This window comes from Eleutherodactylus coqui, chromosome 7 (assembly GCF_035609145.1).
Source record: "Eleutherodactylus coqui strain aEleCoq1 chromosome 7, aEleCoq1.hap1, whole genome shotgun sequence".
Lineage (NCBI taxonomy): Eukaryota > Metazoa > Chordata > Amphibia > Anura > Eleutherodactylidae > Eleutherodactylus > Eleutherodactylus coqui.
Genome location: NC_089843.1, coordinates 194,738,474 through 194,754,158, shown reverse-complemented (window position 1 = coordinate 194,754,158; position 15,685 = coordinate 194,738,474). Strand labels below are relative to the sequence as shown.

The following is a 15,685-nucleotide window of genomic DNA, read 5'->3' as shown; positions in this document are numbered from 1 at the left end:
CCTTGTTTAATCTTGCTGATTTGTTATATATATATATATATTTATTATAGTGTGTGTGTGTGTGTGTGTGTGTGAAAGCGTGAAAGCCCTCACTGACTCGCCACTAAAGGCCCTTTTACACTTTACGATTATCGCTAAAACAGCCATACGACTGAATGAACTGACATTTTTGCATAAAATTTCACATACAGATTGCTTTTAATCCTCTCCATTTCCCTCATTAGCTAAAGTAAACTCAGTAGCTGCTGTTTGCTCAGGTGGGCATGTGTTTATGTGAGGGATTATCTGGCCTGTAGATTCGATTGTCTTCTACAAGCATGAGTAAACAATCTACTCATTATGTATGCAAAGTAAAAAAAAAAACATCCACAGCCACCGAAAGACTGACTGAATTCCATTCAAATTAAACCTCTTTTGAGCAGCCAGTGTTTTTTATGCCTGCTAAAGGCCCATTTACACGGAGCGATGACCGCTCAAAAATCGCTCAAATGACAGTTGGAGTAACAGTTTTAAATGATCATTTTGCATAAACTATTAAGTAGCTACTCGGCTACTTAATAGCTTATTAGCGTGCAAATGAAGCCTTTAGCTGAATGCAGGCAATAGCCAGAGGGCTCTAATCTCCATTCAGCTCCATTGTTCTCTGGCAGGTTAAATAGCTGAAACAATACTGTCAGCACTACCTGCGGAGAACTCAGCATACGGTCCTGATAAGACCTCACAATGATTTTTAAGCAGGCTTCAATTCAACAATCAGCTAGCAGTGCACAAAAAGTGCACGAAGGCTGTGTGTTTAGATGCAACGATTATCGATTTCTGAGCGATCACCACTCTGTATAAATGGGCCTTAAAACCCGTGGCTAACGACAAGTGAACAATCGGTGCATTATTGCCCATGTTTACATGTAAGGATTATCGCTCATTCTCAACCATTGGAATAAATTTTAAGCGATAATTGTTGTGTGTAAAAGGCCCTTTATTCTCTAACTTCCCGATGTCCTACAAATTTGAAATTTCGCACGACCATTCTTTAGATCCTAAATAAAAAAAAGAAAAGGGGTCTCAACTTGATTATTCAATGCTAATTGCAAAAGTAAGTGCACCTCTATGTAATGTAACGTCCCAGTGTCGTACAAGCGTGAAATTTGGCACAACCATTCTTTACGTCCTGTATAGGAAAAGTAAAGGGGTCACAACTCGATTATTCAATGCTGATTGCAAAAGTAAGTTCACCCCTATGTAATGTAACTTCCCGGCGTCGTACAAGTGTAAAAATTTGGCACAAGCATTCTTTAGGTCCTAAACGGGTCGCAACTTAATTATTCAATTCCAAGTACAAAAGTAAGTAACCCCCTATGTGTAATGTACCTAATCTAAGTCTCTAACTTCCTGGGGTTGCACAAACGTGAAATTTATCACGACTATACTTTAAGTCCTAAATAGTAAAAGTAAAGGGGTCGCAACTTGTATATTCAGTTCGAAGCATGAAAATTATTTGTATACTGAGTAGAATCTACCTCACCTCTATGTGTATATACTGATGAGAATCTACCTCACCTCTGTGTATATACTAAGGGGAATCTACCTGATAAGAATCTACCTCACCTCTATGTGTATATACTGTGGAGAATCTCCTGACCTCTATGTGTATATACTGAGGAGAATCTACTCGCCTCTCTGTGGATATGCTGAGGAGAATCTACTTCGCCTCTCTGTGGATATGCTGAGGAGAATCTGCCTCACCTCTATGTGTATATACTGAGGAGAATCTACTCATCTCTTTGTGTATATACTGAGGAGAATCTACTCGCCCCTCTGTGTATATACTGAGGAGAATCTACTCGCCCCTCTGTGTATATACTGAGGAGAATCTGCCTCACCTCTGTGTATATACTGAGGAGAATCTTCCTCACCTCTATGTGTATATACTGAGAAGAATCTACCTCACCTCTATGTGTGTATACTGAGGAAAATCTACGCACCTCTGTGTATATACTGAAAAGAATCTACTCGCCTCTCTGTGTATATGCTTAGGAGAATCTACCTCACCTCTATGTGTATATACTGAGGAGAACTTACCTCATCACTGTGTATATACTGAGGAGAATCTTCCTCACCTCTATGTGTATATACTGAGGAGAATCTTCCTCACCTCTCTGTGTGTATACTAAGGAGAATCTACGCACCTCTCTGTGTATATACTGAGGCGAATCTACCTCACCTCTATGTGTATATACTGAGGAGAATCTACTCGCCCCTCTGTGTATATACTGAGGAGAATCTAGCTCACCTCTGTGTATGTACTGAGGAGAATCTACTCGCCTCTCTGTGTATATGCTGAGGAGAATCTACCTCACCTCTGTGTATATACTGAGGAGAATCTACCTCAACTCTGTGTATATACTGAGGAGAATCTACCTCATCTCTGTGTATATACTGAGGAGAATCTACCTCATCTCTGTGTATATACTGAGGAGAATTTACCTCATCTCTGTGTATATACTGAGGAGAATCTTCCTCACCTCTATGTGTATATACTGAGGAGAATCTACCTCACCTCTCTGCGTGTATACTGAGGAAAATCTACGCACCTCTCTGTGTATAGACTGAAGAGAATCTATTCTGCCCTCTGTGTATATACTGATGGGAATCTGCCTCACCTCTATGTGTATATACTGAGGAGAATTTACCTCACCTCTATGTGTATATACTGAGGAGACTCTTCCTTACCTCTATGTGTATATATACTGAGGAGAATCTACCTCACCTCTATGTGTATATATACTGAGGAGAATCTACCTCACCTCTATGTGTATATATACTGAGGAGAATCTACCTCACCTCTATGTATATATACTGAGGAGAATCTACCTCACCTCTATTTATATATACTGAGGAGAATCTACCTCACCTCTATGTGTATATATACTGAGGAGAATCTACCTCACCTCTATGTGTATATATACTGAGGAGAATCTACCTCACCTCTATGTGTATATATACTGAGGAGAATCTACCTCACCTCTATGTGTATATATACTGAGGAGAATCTACCTCACCTCTATGTGTATATACTGAGGAGAATCTACCTCACCTCTCTTTGTATATGCTGAGGAGAATCTACCTCACCTCTCTGTGTATTTGCTGAGGAGAATCTACCTCACCTCTCTGTGTATTTGCTGAGGAGAATCTACCTCACCTCTCTGTGTATATGCTGAGGAGAATCTACCTCACCTCTCTGTGTATATGCTAAGGAGAATCTACTTCACCTCTCTGTGTGTATGCTGAGGAGAATCTTCTCCCTCTCTGTGTATATATTGAGTAGAATCTACTCACCTCTATGTGTATATACTGAGGAGAATCTACTCGCCTCTGTGTATGTTCTAAGGAGAATCTACCTTACCTCTGTGTATATACTGAGGAGAATCTACTCGCCTCTCTGTGTATATGCTGAGGAGAATCTATCTGACCTCTGTGTGTGTGCATATACTGACCTCTGTATGCAAAAACTGAGGAGAATCTACCTCACCTCTTTGTTTATATACTAAGGAGAATCTACCTCACCTGTCTGCGTATATACTGAGGAGAATCTACTCGCCTTTCTGTGTATATACTGAGGAGAATCTTTCTCACCTCTGAGTATTTACTGTCCTCTGTGTGCAAAAATTAAGGACAATCTACCTCACCTCTTTGTGTATATACTGCCCCTCCACTCATTTGATTAGTAGCTGTTCATCTTCTTGTCATCCCTCTCATAAGACCCCATTTACACTGAAAGAAGATCGCTCAAAAATCGCTCAAACGACAGTTAGAGCAAACATCTTTGCATAGTCTATAGTAGCTAATTAGCTACTAAAGAGCTATGCAGGCAGAGCTGAACACTGCTGCTATCGCTCGGGGCGAACAGTAAAGCTGTTTTGCATAAGCAAACAGCTGCATAGTTCTCCGCACTTACAGCTCAATGTCCCGCTGTAAATTACCAGTGGGACACGAGCTGAAAGAATCTTATCGGCGCTGCCGACTGTAATAGCAGCCTGCACTGCTGATAAGAGTTAATCACTCAATTCTAGAAAACTAGAATTGAGCGAGGAACGAATCGTGCACCAAAACTGCTCCATGTCTGTGCATTTAAATGCAACAGTTATCGCCTAAAAGATGGCTTTGAGCGAATTTTGAGCGAGAATCGTTGTGTCTACATGGGCCTTAAGGCTCAGCTGCGGCTCTCTGCAAGCTTCCTCTAACTCCTGCCCCTTCAGCTCTGAGTACAATGTGAATGGCGTCAGTTGCATAAAGTGAGCTGTGGCGCCGCAGAGTCCTGTGCGAGTGATGAAGAAAGATGGACTGTTACTGAGGTTCGGCAAAGGGTATCGGGAACATGTCTCCTGTGTCCAAAAAAAACTGGGGCTGTCCTCCCCCATTCAGGAGGGTTGAGAGGCATGTTTTTTATGCTGCAGGTTTTGTTTTTTTACACCGATACATAGCATAAAGTTTTTAGCACCAAAAGACATTCAGGTTTTTTTTGTCTAAAAAAAGTGGGAGTTTTTGTGGCAGTCTTTGATGAAATTTTTTAGTTAGACACAGAGGTTGATTCTAAAGTAAAGAGAATTATAAAGGATGCTCCAATACTACTTGCTGATCGCACATCTGGCTTTGGCTCAAAAAAGTGCAGCTTTTTTTCCAACAAAAAACACTGTTTTGGTCTAAATTTTAGACCTCCTGCCCACGGACGGAGCGGGATATGCCCGCCGTTTTATGCCACAGGAATCCAGTGAGGATACACAAAAAAGTCACCCCCCCCCCCCCCCTCAATCGCAGAAAAGCTCGCCTTTTACCACTTTTTTGGCGGTCTCCATTAATACTATTGCAGCAGAAACCCTGCATGTGAGGAGTGAGCCATTAGGTTTAATAGAACCTAATAGCTGCGTTATTCCGCCTCAGGGAACACAGCATAAATCCGGCCGTTGGCATTAGCCCTTATAGTTTGGTTGTAATGATTTTATTGCCATTGTTTACATTTACTATAGTACATTATACTACTGTTTTTTTCTTAAATTATCTTGCAATTTTTTTTTACTTGTGAACTTTCCTTAAATTTCCTCCTCACTTTCCTTGTCTTCGTCTTTCTACTCCCCTTCCGCATCTTTGTCTTCCTGCCCAGCTTTCGTGCCTTCGTCTTCCTTTCCCTGCTTTGACTTCAGTTAGTAAGACACTGTTCAAGAACATTTATTTGGTTAAATATTGCAACAATGACCGCACCCCTGTACAAGGGTCCACTGCACCCAACTACAGTATGTGCCTCGTGGGTGCAGTACTGAGCGGGAAAAAAATAAATGTGGTAGATTAAGATGACCGTGCACATGCTATAGATGGCACTGAATGACACTTACATGTTATGATGTGGCAGTCAGTCAGCAACATTCCTTCAAGAGGTGGTTGTCCAGGGCCTAATTAAGAAACACAATTGCTGCTCTAGATGGAGCCTGTAAGGTGTGTGCTTATGCAGCAAAAGCTGTGTGTGAAACCTTCTTCCTCCCACGCGCCGCTCCTCACCTACCGCGTGTTCCTCCTTTCACAACAAGTGCTGAAGATGTACTTCAGTTCTAAGTAGAAAACCAGTGCTAAGTCTTACATTCTAATGCACTTCATATTTGTACATGTGTTGGGTGGTGACCGGCTCATTAGACGTTTGTACCGTTAAGCACTCTTGTGTCCTCCCTGTAATGACAAACTGTAAATCCTGATTCTACCTGTACTTGTGCCCTCTGGTAGAATGCTGGTACGAGATTACCTAAAGTACAAAGTGTTCAGAATCACCTGGACAAGTAGAAGTAATGCATAAGTATAGAAAGTAAGACCTGTCGGAAAGCGCTTAACTTGGAGAACTTGTTGACCGGTCTTCTGTTTTATCCAGAGGGAACGGAAGACTTTGTGGCTTTGACGCAGGCTCTCACACTTTTGAAGGAAATCATCACAGAAGTAGATTCTCGTGTTCACAAGAGTGACAAGGGACAACGTCTGGAGGACATTATAGGCAAGATGGAGCCAAAGTCCTATGGCAAACTGAAGAGTGGCATGATGTTTAGGAAGCATGACCTGGAGCGCAGGCAGCTTGTTCATGACGGCGTGCTCTACTTGAAGACGGCTTCAGGGCGCTTGAAAGGTAAGACAAGCTGATCGATGTTTTGGATTTATTGCAGCAGTGCGATTATTGCACCGCACAGACCTCATCTTTTAGACTCTGCTATTTATTAAGCCAACTTCTATTTTTTGTAGATATCTTGGCAGTCTTACTAACAGACGTCTTGCTCTTACTTCAAGAAAAGGATCAAAAATACATATTTTCTTCCGTGGTAAGTGGGGCTCAAATTTTAAAGTAATCTCATTCTTTTTTTCCATGTCAAGCAGTCCCAAACATTCACTGGGAATCCCGTTCTTTCTATGGCACTCCTCAGTGAGTACTTGGATGACTCCTTAAAGGGGTTATCCAGGCAAAAAGAGAGTTTTGGAAATGCGCGCAATCTGCTGCACATGCATATAAGAAGCAGCTGCCTCCTTGCCACCTCTGTTCTGATGATGTGCTGTCCCCCACAGTGATTACATAGGACATGTGACTTGCGCACGGCGAGTACATATCAGTGACTGTTGTGGGTCTAGATGCCGGGGCCAAGCATTAGAGGAGCAGATTGTCTAGTGATTGGATAATCATTGCACCAACAAAAGAGATTGTCTTCATAAGACGAACCATCATAAGGGAAGGTACAGACTGCGCCGCGGGATAGGGGATAGGAAGCCTGCTTTACACCTTTGGACTCTGGCTAATTAAAGTTAATGGTTCATTGTAGCAGGGGCGTAACTATAGAGGATGCAGGCGATGCGGTTGCACCCGGGCCCAGGAGCCTTAGGGGGCCCATAAGGCTTCTCTTCTCCATATAGGGAGCCCAGTACTATGAATAAAGCATTATAGTTGGGGAGCCCTGTTACAGGTTTTGCATTCTTGAACCCAACTCTAAGGTGCGTTTACACTGGCACTTTGTATGTACAATTTCTGTGCGTTGAGATGTGCAATAATCGCATGTGAAAAGGACCCATTATTTTAAATGATCCTATTTGCAAGTGAGGTTTTTCTGATCTGATCCGTTAGGGAAGCTGAAACTTTACCTTTTTTTAACTTTGCGATTACTTTCATGCGATCGCGGTTACCCATTTGATAGCGGTGATCACATGACCGGGGGTCGCATATTACGGCTCCCCATGACAGCTCAAGGTTGTCTGCTACCTCCAACAGCCGACAGCAGGATACTGTCACGTCCACAGCCCACAGGGCTTTAATCCTCAGAGTGAGCGTGTTTTTACGCCCTGGGGATTAAAGACTATGAGGTGGTCACTAAGGGGTTAATGAATGCAAGTGTAGACAAACTGTTCTAAATGTGCCAGATTTATCATAGTGGCTTATGCTTGAGAAGAACACCGGCACACCCTGAGTCTGTATAGGCTAAGTTTATACCACCTATTAGTTGGCTCGGTTAGGCATGGAAGTTGGAATTAGGCCAGGCCTCTCTTTTACGGGCTTGGTTAAAAATGAGAGCTATGTCTAAGAACATAGGAATGGGATGCAAAGCATGTAAGATAGTTTTCTGGTGCCCCAATGTGTGTAGTGTTTTCAATCATGTTGACCTAACAGTTAACAATCTGCTCGCAGGGGCTTTTGCCACAAGTAAAATTCTATTTGTGAAACCATTCTGAAATAAACTTCTTTTGGGTTATTTTCATCAAAGTTTGTTTGTCCCTTGAAAAATCGCATGTTTTATGAAAGTCCTGTGAGTTTGAACCCTGCGAGGATTCCTCTACTCAGGAAAAGCTGTTGTATTTCTGTTGCTCACATTAATCTTTATTTGTAGGATGCCAAGCCACCATTCATATTTCTACAGAAGCTGATTGTCCGAGAGGTGGCAAATGAAGAGAAAGCCATGTTCCTCATAAGTGCTTCGTTAAATGGGCCAGAGATGTATGAGATTCATACTGCCTCGAAGGAAGAGCGGAACTCCTGGATGACGGTGATCCGAGGAGCGGTGGAGAGGTGCGGTCATTTAGCCATAAGAACCTCCTGGTCAAGCCCTGAATGGATATTTTATTACATTGTTTTTCCAAAGGTCCTCCAAGGTTTATGAAGAAGTCTTTATTTAACCCCTTGAGGACAAACATATATTTTTTTTTGTTGCTCAATCTTCTTCCAAGAGCCATCACTTTTATTTTTCCCCTCATTTTTATTTAGAAACACACCATTAATAAGGGCTTTTTAAAAAAATATATATATAACAGTTCAAGTTTTTCTCTAATGGCACCGTTTAATGTACAATACAGAGAACTCGAGAGGAAAAAAAAGCCTATGCTGGGTAAAAAAATTGCAATTGTGCCTTTTTGGGGATTTGTTTTCCGTCATTCACTGTGCGGTAAAAGTGACAAGTTCACTTGATTCTGTAGGCCAATACAAATATGGTTCTAACAAATATCTACAGTTTTTATTATCCAATTAAAGAACTTTATTTTTTCATTGCTGCTTATTAATGTCCTGTTTTGGGTTTTTTTTCTCAACCAACTGTACTTTTTATGGGTATGATTTTAGAATGTATGCGACTTGTTGATTTTTTTTTCTCTTCATTCCAGTTATTTTGGTTAATGGAGTTGACAAAAACAAATATGCACAACATTTTTTGTATATATGTATGTATATATAATTTATTTATTTTAATTTTTAACTACATTTTCATAAAATGTTTTGAGCATCTTTCATTTAGACTTGAGCCTGAGATCTCTTGATCATTTTTGATCAAGACCACCATGGCATGCCCAGAGTCCATCACCAGTTGCTATGGCAACTGTTTGGCACCCCTTGATCACGTCGCACAGTTTTTGTTTGGAGGACAGCATCAACCATTGCATCTTGAGGGGTTCAGTGGCTTGGATCAGAGTTATCTTCTAACACAGCCAGCACCCGTCACATGGGGAATGGGTTTTGCTTCTTGAGCCTGCTCCCAAAAATCCCTGCGTACATCCATCATATATACACTCTTTGTTAAAAAAAAATATCCGGCTCCTTGTGTGTAATGACCTAGTCTTCCGCTTATGTAGAGCTTGCTGAGTTCTAGACACCTCTACGACGCAGAGAAGAGATTTCACCCCGTTACCAGAGTCTGTGAGGGGTGCATTATTGGCATGTGAGAAGCTGGATGGTTGTATCGATAAATTGTCCCCCACCTGGGCCGTTCTGACCAGGGGATGTGTGAGGACACACAAGGTGAGCGGGCTCAGGACGCCCCCTACAGACCACCAGTAGAGAGGAGCGTCTGACCAGACTGTTAGGGGGTGTTGGGACCAGTTGATGCGTGAGGGCACACAAAGTCACTGGGGTCAGGACACCCCCGACAGGCCACCAGTAGAGAGGAGCGTCTGACCAGACTGTTAGGTGGTGTTGGGACCAGTGGATGAGGGCACACAAGGTGACCGGGCTCAGGACGCCCTCGGCAGACCACCAGTAGAGAGGAGCGTCTGACCAGACTGTTAGGCGGTGTTGGGACCAGTTGATGCGTGAGGGCAAACAATGTGACCGGGCTCATGACACCCCCGACAGGCCACCAGTAGAGAGGAGCGTCTGACCAGACTGTTAGGGGGTGTTGGGACCAGTTGATGCGTGAGGGCACACAAGGTGACTGGGCTCAGGATGCCCCCCGACAGACCACTAATAGAGAGAAGCGTCTGACCAGACTGTTAGGAGATGTTGGGACCAGTTGATGCGTGAGGGCAAAAAAGGTGACCGGGCTCATGACACCCCCGACAGACCACTAATAGAGAGAAGCGTCTGACCAGACTGTTAGGGGGTGTTGGGACCAGTTGATGCGTGAGGGCAAAAAAGGTGACCGGGCTCATGACACCCCCGACAGACCACTAATAGAGAGAAGCGTCTGATCAGACTGTTAGGGGGTGTTGGGACCAGTGAATGCGTGAGGGCAAACAATGTGACCGGGCTCATGACACCCCCTACAGACCAGCGTAGAGAGCAGCGTCTGATCATCCCACAAGCACCAGCAGCTCCAACTATTTCGTTGTCTGCCATCCAGAGACAGTAACACCATCGTTACACCCCTGTGTCTGTCAGAACCATTTTCATACACTTAGCTGAAAGGACTTTTGGTCTCACACCGTCCATTACACATACTGCTTTTGACACTCGCTGACAGTCACCTTTGTTTGCTGTGGTGTTGTGAACGACAAAACTGGATTGGTAAGGAGTAGAACCTCAGCGATTTTGCTTGTCTGTACACTTTGTTGGAGGCCAGCAGCAATGAGCTGGAGATTTTTTGTGCAAACATTAGAAATACAGGTTAAAAGTACTTAATTGAAATGTTTTCAAACATGAAAATTCAAAATGAAACTTTAAAACCTTTCATAGTTCATCTGTCTGATGTCTCCTATACCATGACCTACTCTTCCTACGTAGTCTCTACTCTCGTCATACCTTTCATAGTTCATCTGTCCGATGTATCCTATACCATGACCTACTCTTCCTACGTAGTCTCTGCTCTCGTCATACCTTTAGTTCCATCTGTCTGATGTATCCTATACCATGACCTACTCTTCTTATGTAGTCTTGGCTCTTGTCATACCTTTCTTAGTTTGTCTGATGTATCCTATACCATGACCTACTCTTCCTACGTAGTCTCTGCTCTCGTCATACCTTTAATTCATCTGTCTGATGTATCCTATACCATGACCTACTCTTCCTACGTAGTCTCTGCTCTCGTCATACCTTTAGTTCATCTGTCTGATGTATCCTATACCATGACCTACTCTTCTTACATAGTCTTGGATCTCGTCATACTTTTCGTAGTTCATCTGTCTGATGTATCCTATACTATGACCTACTCTTCTTACGCAGTCTCTGCTCTTGTCACACAGTTGTCCAGAGGAAGGCGCAGGGTTTCTCAGTGAAGCAGATGAACAGCAGAAGCAGGCATCCGAACGTGCTGCAAGGCTAAAGGAACTTCAAGGTAATGTTAACACAGATGTGCTACAAATATCTTCCAGATGTGGACCTGCACTTCTCTCCACAATAGGGGGCGCCCCAAACCCCGGCCAGCCACAAGCTTGCTCAGCTGTTTGTGTCCCATAGACGCAAATGAAGAAAGCTGCACTCAGTCTGGATCGTGCGCACAAGAGAGCCAGTGGATCCATTGCTACCTGTAGCTATTGCGATTTCTTGAGCTGTCTCGGGCACCATGATAGATTCTCGATCCCCCCCCCCAGGAAAATTGATGCTAGAAATTAGACAAGATGTATTTGTTACACCAAAGTTTTCAATTCACAATTATTGTCCTAAAGACCTATTGTCCTAAAGGGTTTGACATGGATGGCAGCATTCCTGCAAATCAAATAGGTGGCACTGCAGAGGTATTGTTCCATCTTCCTTATTTGCATATATCTCCCAGAGGAGCATGCATGTCCTTATAAGTCTCCTCACTCACCTCCTAGGTGCTCTCCTTAAGGAGAGACAATACCCCTCCCCACCATAGTTTTGTGATGCCACAATAATGTGTATCTCTCAGGTCAGAGCCTACATTATCTACTATAAATGTAGATTTTTACTGTGGATCTTGGCTTACGAACGAGCGATGTACACTGTTAATTACATATTTAGTTATCTGTTACCTAAGCAATACTCTGTAACTTTCTTATTTTTGTTTGATTTGCACTAAAAAATTCATTAAACCGATATTTAAAAGAAAGAAAGCCGCACTTGTGCTCATCCACTTTATCTATTCTCTGCCTCACTAGGCAAGAAGGGGGTCAGAGGACCCCGGTACCAGAGATGGGTGCGGGCCACAGGGGTCTATCAGACATTTAGAGCATTAGTTACTTTGTGTTCTACTAGATTCCTTCTATTTTACCAGAAGTATAAAAACCAACTGTTCTGCTTACTTGTACAGACCGCCTGAATGCCAAGGACACATTAATCACACAAACGCTCAGTGAAAAACTACAAATTTGTATGGATATGGCTGAGTTGTATGGTTTTGATGAATCGTCACAAGTGTCCAGGGTTCTTGTTGGATCTGATAATGGAGAGAATTCGAAAGGAAAACAGCTGCTCCTGTCCGCTATAGCTGAAGGTAAGGTGTACAACTAGTAGAGAAGTAATGCAACGGTTGATTTGTCAAAAGCTCAAGGTTACCCATAGCAACCAATCGGATGTCAGACAAATGAGACCTGGGATGGAATTAGCTGTATTGGGCATTTCTCCAGAATATCCTGTTGCTGCAGGTTTGATAAGTCTCTAGCAGTTTGGTTTGAGAGCCGCCTCCCAGGAGCTCTTCCAGCTCCTTCTCCTATTTTCTGGCATATTAACCCTTTGCAATCCAATTTTTGGATTCAGGGTTTCCTAGGGGGCTTTCTCTTTCTGCCATTATACAATGGCACCATCTGCTGGCTAGAGCCAGTACAGCAGTATGGGACATGCTGGAGAGGCCCCGACAACAGAGCGGTCAGTAATATACAGTAAGAATAACCTGCCAGACGTCTTCCGACATCGGAGCTGTACAGCCTTCAATCAGAATGTCTTTAGACGTCAGACAGTGGATTGGAAAGGGTTAAGCCATGGAAGCTTGCCACAGCTATTTGTATGCTCTCTCTGCATTTTACTGCTAATGTGTCCCCTCAGTTGTCTGCGCTCACATGGAAGAACTTAGTACTTTCTATCAGTATCTGTAAATCTTAACCAGCCGCCACTCCAGTCTGCATACGAATTACTCCAATTACATGAACATGTCCTGCTACAGATTTACAAAAAATATTGATTGGTTCTATGTATTCTTCTTTTTATTGCAGCTGAAAAACTTCAAACTATGCTGCTATCAAAATTCTTGGCCCAACGTGATGACCCCAGCTTTGGTGTTGCCACTCTGCCGAGAAGATCGGAGACTTTTGGGGGCTATGACAGTAACTGTGGGCAAACAAACAGAAGTAAGATTATTTGTTGATGACAAAGCTGAACGGTTTAGAAAGACGCCAGGCTAGGTTAGCGAAGTTTAGCAGTAGAGCAGTGCGCCACTTTTAAGATGGTGACATTTCAGGTTGAAGGGGTATTTCCGCTACCATAAATATAGCTAATTCATCAGAGCCTATAGACCTCTCTCATTTACATTTTCTAAAATGCACCCATTGTAAAGTTCTTGCATGCACTCCATGTCCTTGCTGTGTTTATAAAGTTTGTTGCTAGGGGTAAGCATCCACCAGCAGTGCTTCATTACTTTTGTGGTCGCGCATGCTTACTTCTACATTGTTTCCCTGTCGTCACTGCAATGCTCCATGGCGTCTATTTGCTAAAAAAGCCAGAAACCTTCTGCAGACTGATGAGGGGCAAACACCCCGAAACAGCTGTCTGTATATGGAATGTGGCTTGGCTTTCAATTCCTGGTCATTGTTACAAGGCTTGTATAAAGAGTCTAATATTGATTTGAAGGAATGCTGCCTTCCAGTGGGTGGCGCTGCGGAGATATTGTTCCATCTCCCTTATTTGTAAAGAAGAAGAACAATGTTCTCATCATGTGCCCCTAGACCTCTTCTGATGCTCCCACGATCCTATTTGCCTTGGCAGCAGTTGCCTCACACTGTCTGCTCTAGTTAAGCTTACAGTTATAAAGCTCCCAAGTCCTTTTCCGTGTCAGCGTTCCCTAGTGGTTTCCCCAATTAGTGTATAATGGGGACATGTATTTTCTTAGAACCTTACATTTATCAGTGTTACCCCTCATTTGTCACTTTTCTGCCCCCAACATATCAAGATCCATTTACAACCATATATTGTCCTCTCTTGTGTTAATTACTTTACATAGTTTTGTATCATTTGCAAATATTGATATTTTACTGCACAAACCTTCTAACCAGGTCATTAATAAATGTATTAGAAGGAATAGGCCCAATACTTGCCTCTGTGGTACCCCACTAATAATAGTAACCCCTCCAATACTGCCCCCTGCGGTACCCCACTAGTAATAGTGACCCCTCCAATACTGCCCCTGTGGTACCACACTAGTACTGGTGACCCAATCAGAATATGTACAATTTATAACCACCCTCGGCTTTCTATCATTGAGCCAGTTACTTACCCACTTACACTCACCCAGACCAAGCATTCTAGAAATTACCTCCTCATAGAAGCTGATACGGTTGGTTTGACAGGAGCAATCTCTTATAAACCCATACTGATATGGAGTTATACAGCTATTTTCCTTGAGGTCCTCCAAGATAGCATCTCTTAGAAACCGCTCAAACATTTTACCCACAATAGAAGTAAGACTTACCGGCCTGTAAGATTGTCTTTGTGCCAATCCAGTGGAACAGACCCCATCACTATAAAGTCCTTAAATATAAGAAATGATGGACCTTTTATCACATTACATAATTCTCTTAGAACGCAGGAGTGTATGCCATTGAGAGCTGGTCTATTTTAATCTTTTTAAGACAACTTTGAACTTCTTTCTGGGTTAAATCCCTTTCATACACAAGGATAATCGCTCAAACTGCCAAAAGATTGAAAGGTTTAGCAATGGTTTTTCATAAAATTACATGCACAGATAATGGGTCCATTAGCTAATTAATCATCTCTGTTTTCCTCCAGGAGTTGTTTGGTCAGCTGGGAGTGTGTTCAGGCGATTGTTATTGCATAAACACTTCGCCAAGCTGAGCAAACATCTGGCTCCCACATTCCATTGTTTTCCTCAAGGCTAAGTAAACACTGCACTAATTGTATATGCAAAGCAAAATAAAGTGATGGTTGGCTGCTGGAAACCCTGAACAAACTTCATTCAAACTGAAAGAATTTCCAGTGATCAAACAATGGATTTTATGCAAGTCTAAAAATTTTGGCTAATGATAATTGAATGTAATGTGTTTAGATGTAACGACTATCACTCATTTTTGCCTGTTTGAATGAATTTTGAGCGATAATCGTTTGTGTAGAAGGGCCTTAAGACTGGGAGCATTTAGTGTAGAGTTTACTTTATCACTCTGCATCTCATCTGACATTTCACTCTTCTCTGTGAATACACTGGAGAAAAAGCTATTTAATAGATTTGTTTTCTCCTCATCACCCTCTACAATTTCTCCTACATTATTTATTAAAGGACCGACACTTTCACTATTAATCTTTTTACTATTTATATAGTTGAAGACAAGTTTAGGGTTAGTTTCACTCTCATTGGCAATAAGTCTCTTAGTCTCCATCTTTGCTGCTTTTATCTACTTTTTTACATAATCAATTTTTTTCCTTGCAGGTTTTTAGTACTTCTTCACTGTTTTCTTGTTTTAGTAATTTAAGCGCTTTATTTTTCTGTTTATTGTTCCCTTTATATCTTTATTGAGCCACATTGGTTTTCTCCTATTACTAACCCCTTTTAGGATGTTTTTAAACGTTTGCGATTTATTGTTTGTAGTCTTATTTTGAGGACATTATCCCAGTCAATGAGGTTAAGGGCATCAGAGCTGATCGAACTTGGCCTTCCTAAAGATTAGTATTTTTGTAGCTCCCCTCTCTTGAAGGACAAGTTGAAATTTATTATATTACTTGCTGATATACCTGGCTTCGCCCGAGTTAATTTGATACAGGTGTTTACGTGTTTGCACTGAAAATTTTATG

The 15,685-nt window shown here is 42.3% G+C and overlaps 1 protein-coding gene across 1 annotated transcript in view; it reads left to right on the top strand.

Moving 5' to 3' along the window:
- Positions 1-15,685, top strand: part of ARHGEF18 (Rho/Rac guanine nucleotide exchange factor 18) — an 87,887-nt gene that overhangs the window by 54,303 nt on the left and 17,899 nt on the right. The window contains exons 11-16 of the mRNA XM_066574201.1: positions 5,912-6,160; positions 6,274-6,350; positions 7,899-8,077; positions 10,954-11,045; positions 11,982-12,164; positions 12,880-13,014. Of these exons, the coding sequence (XP_066430298.1) occupies positions 5,912-6,160; positions 6,274-6,350; positions 7,899-8,077; positions 10,954-11,045; positions 11,982-12,164; positions 12,880-13,014 (915 nt within the window). The remainder of the gene's footprint in view (positions 1-5,911; positions 6,161-6,273; positions 6,351-7,898; positions 8,078-10,953; positions 11,046-11,981; positions 12,165-12,879; positions 13,015-15,685) is intronic.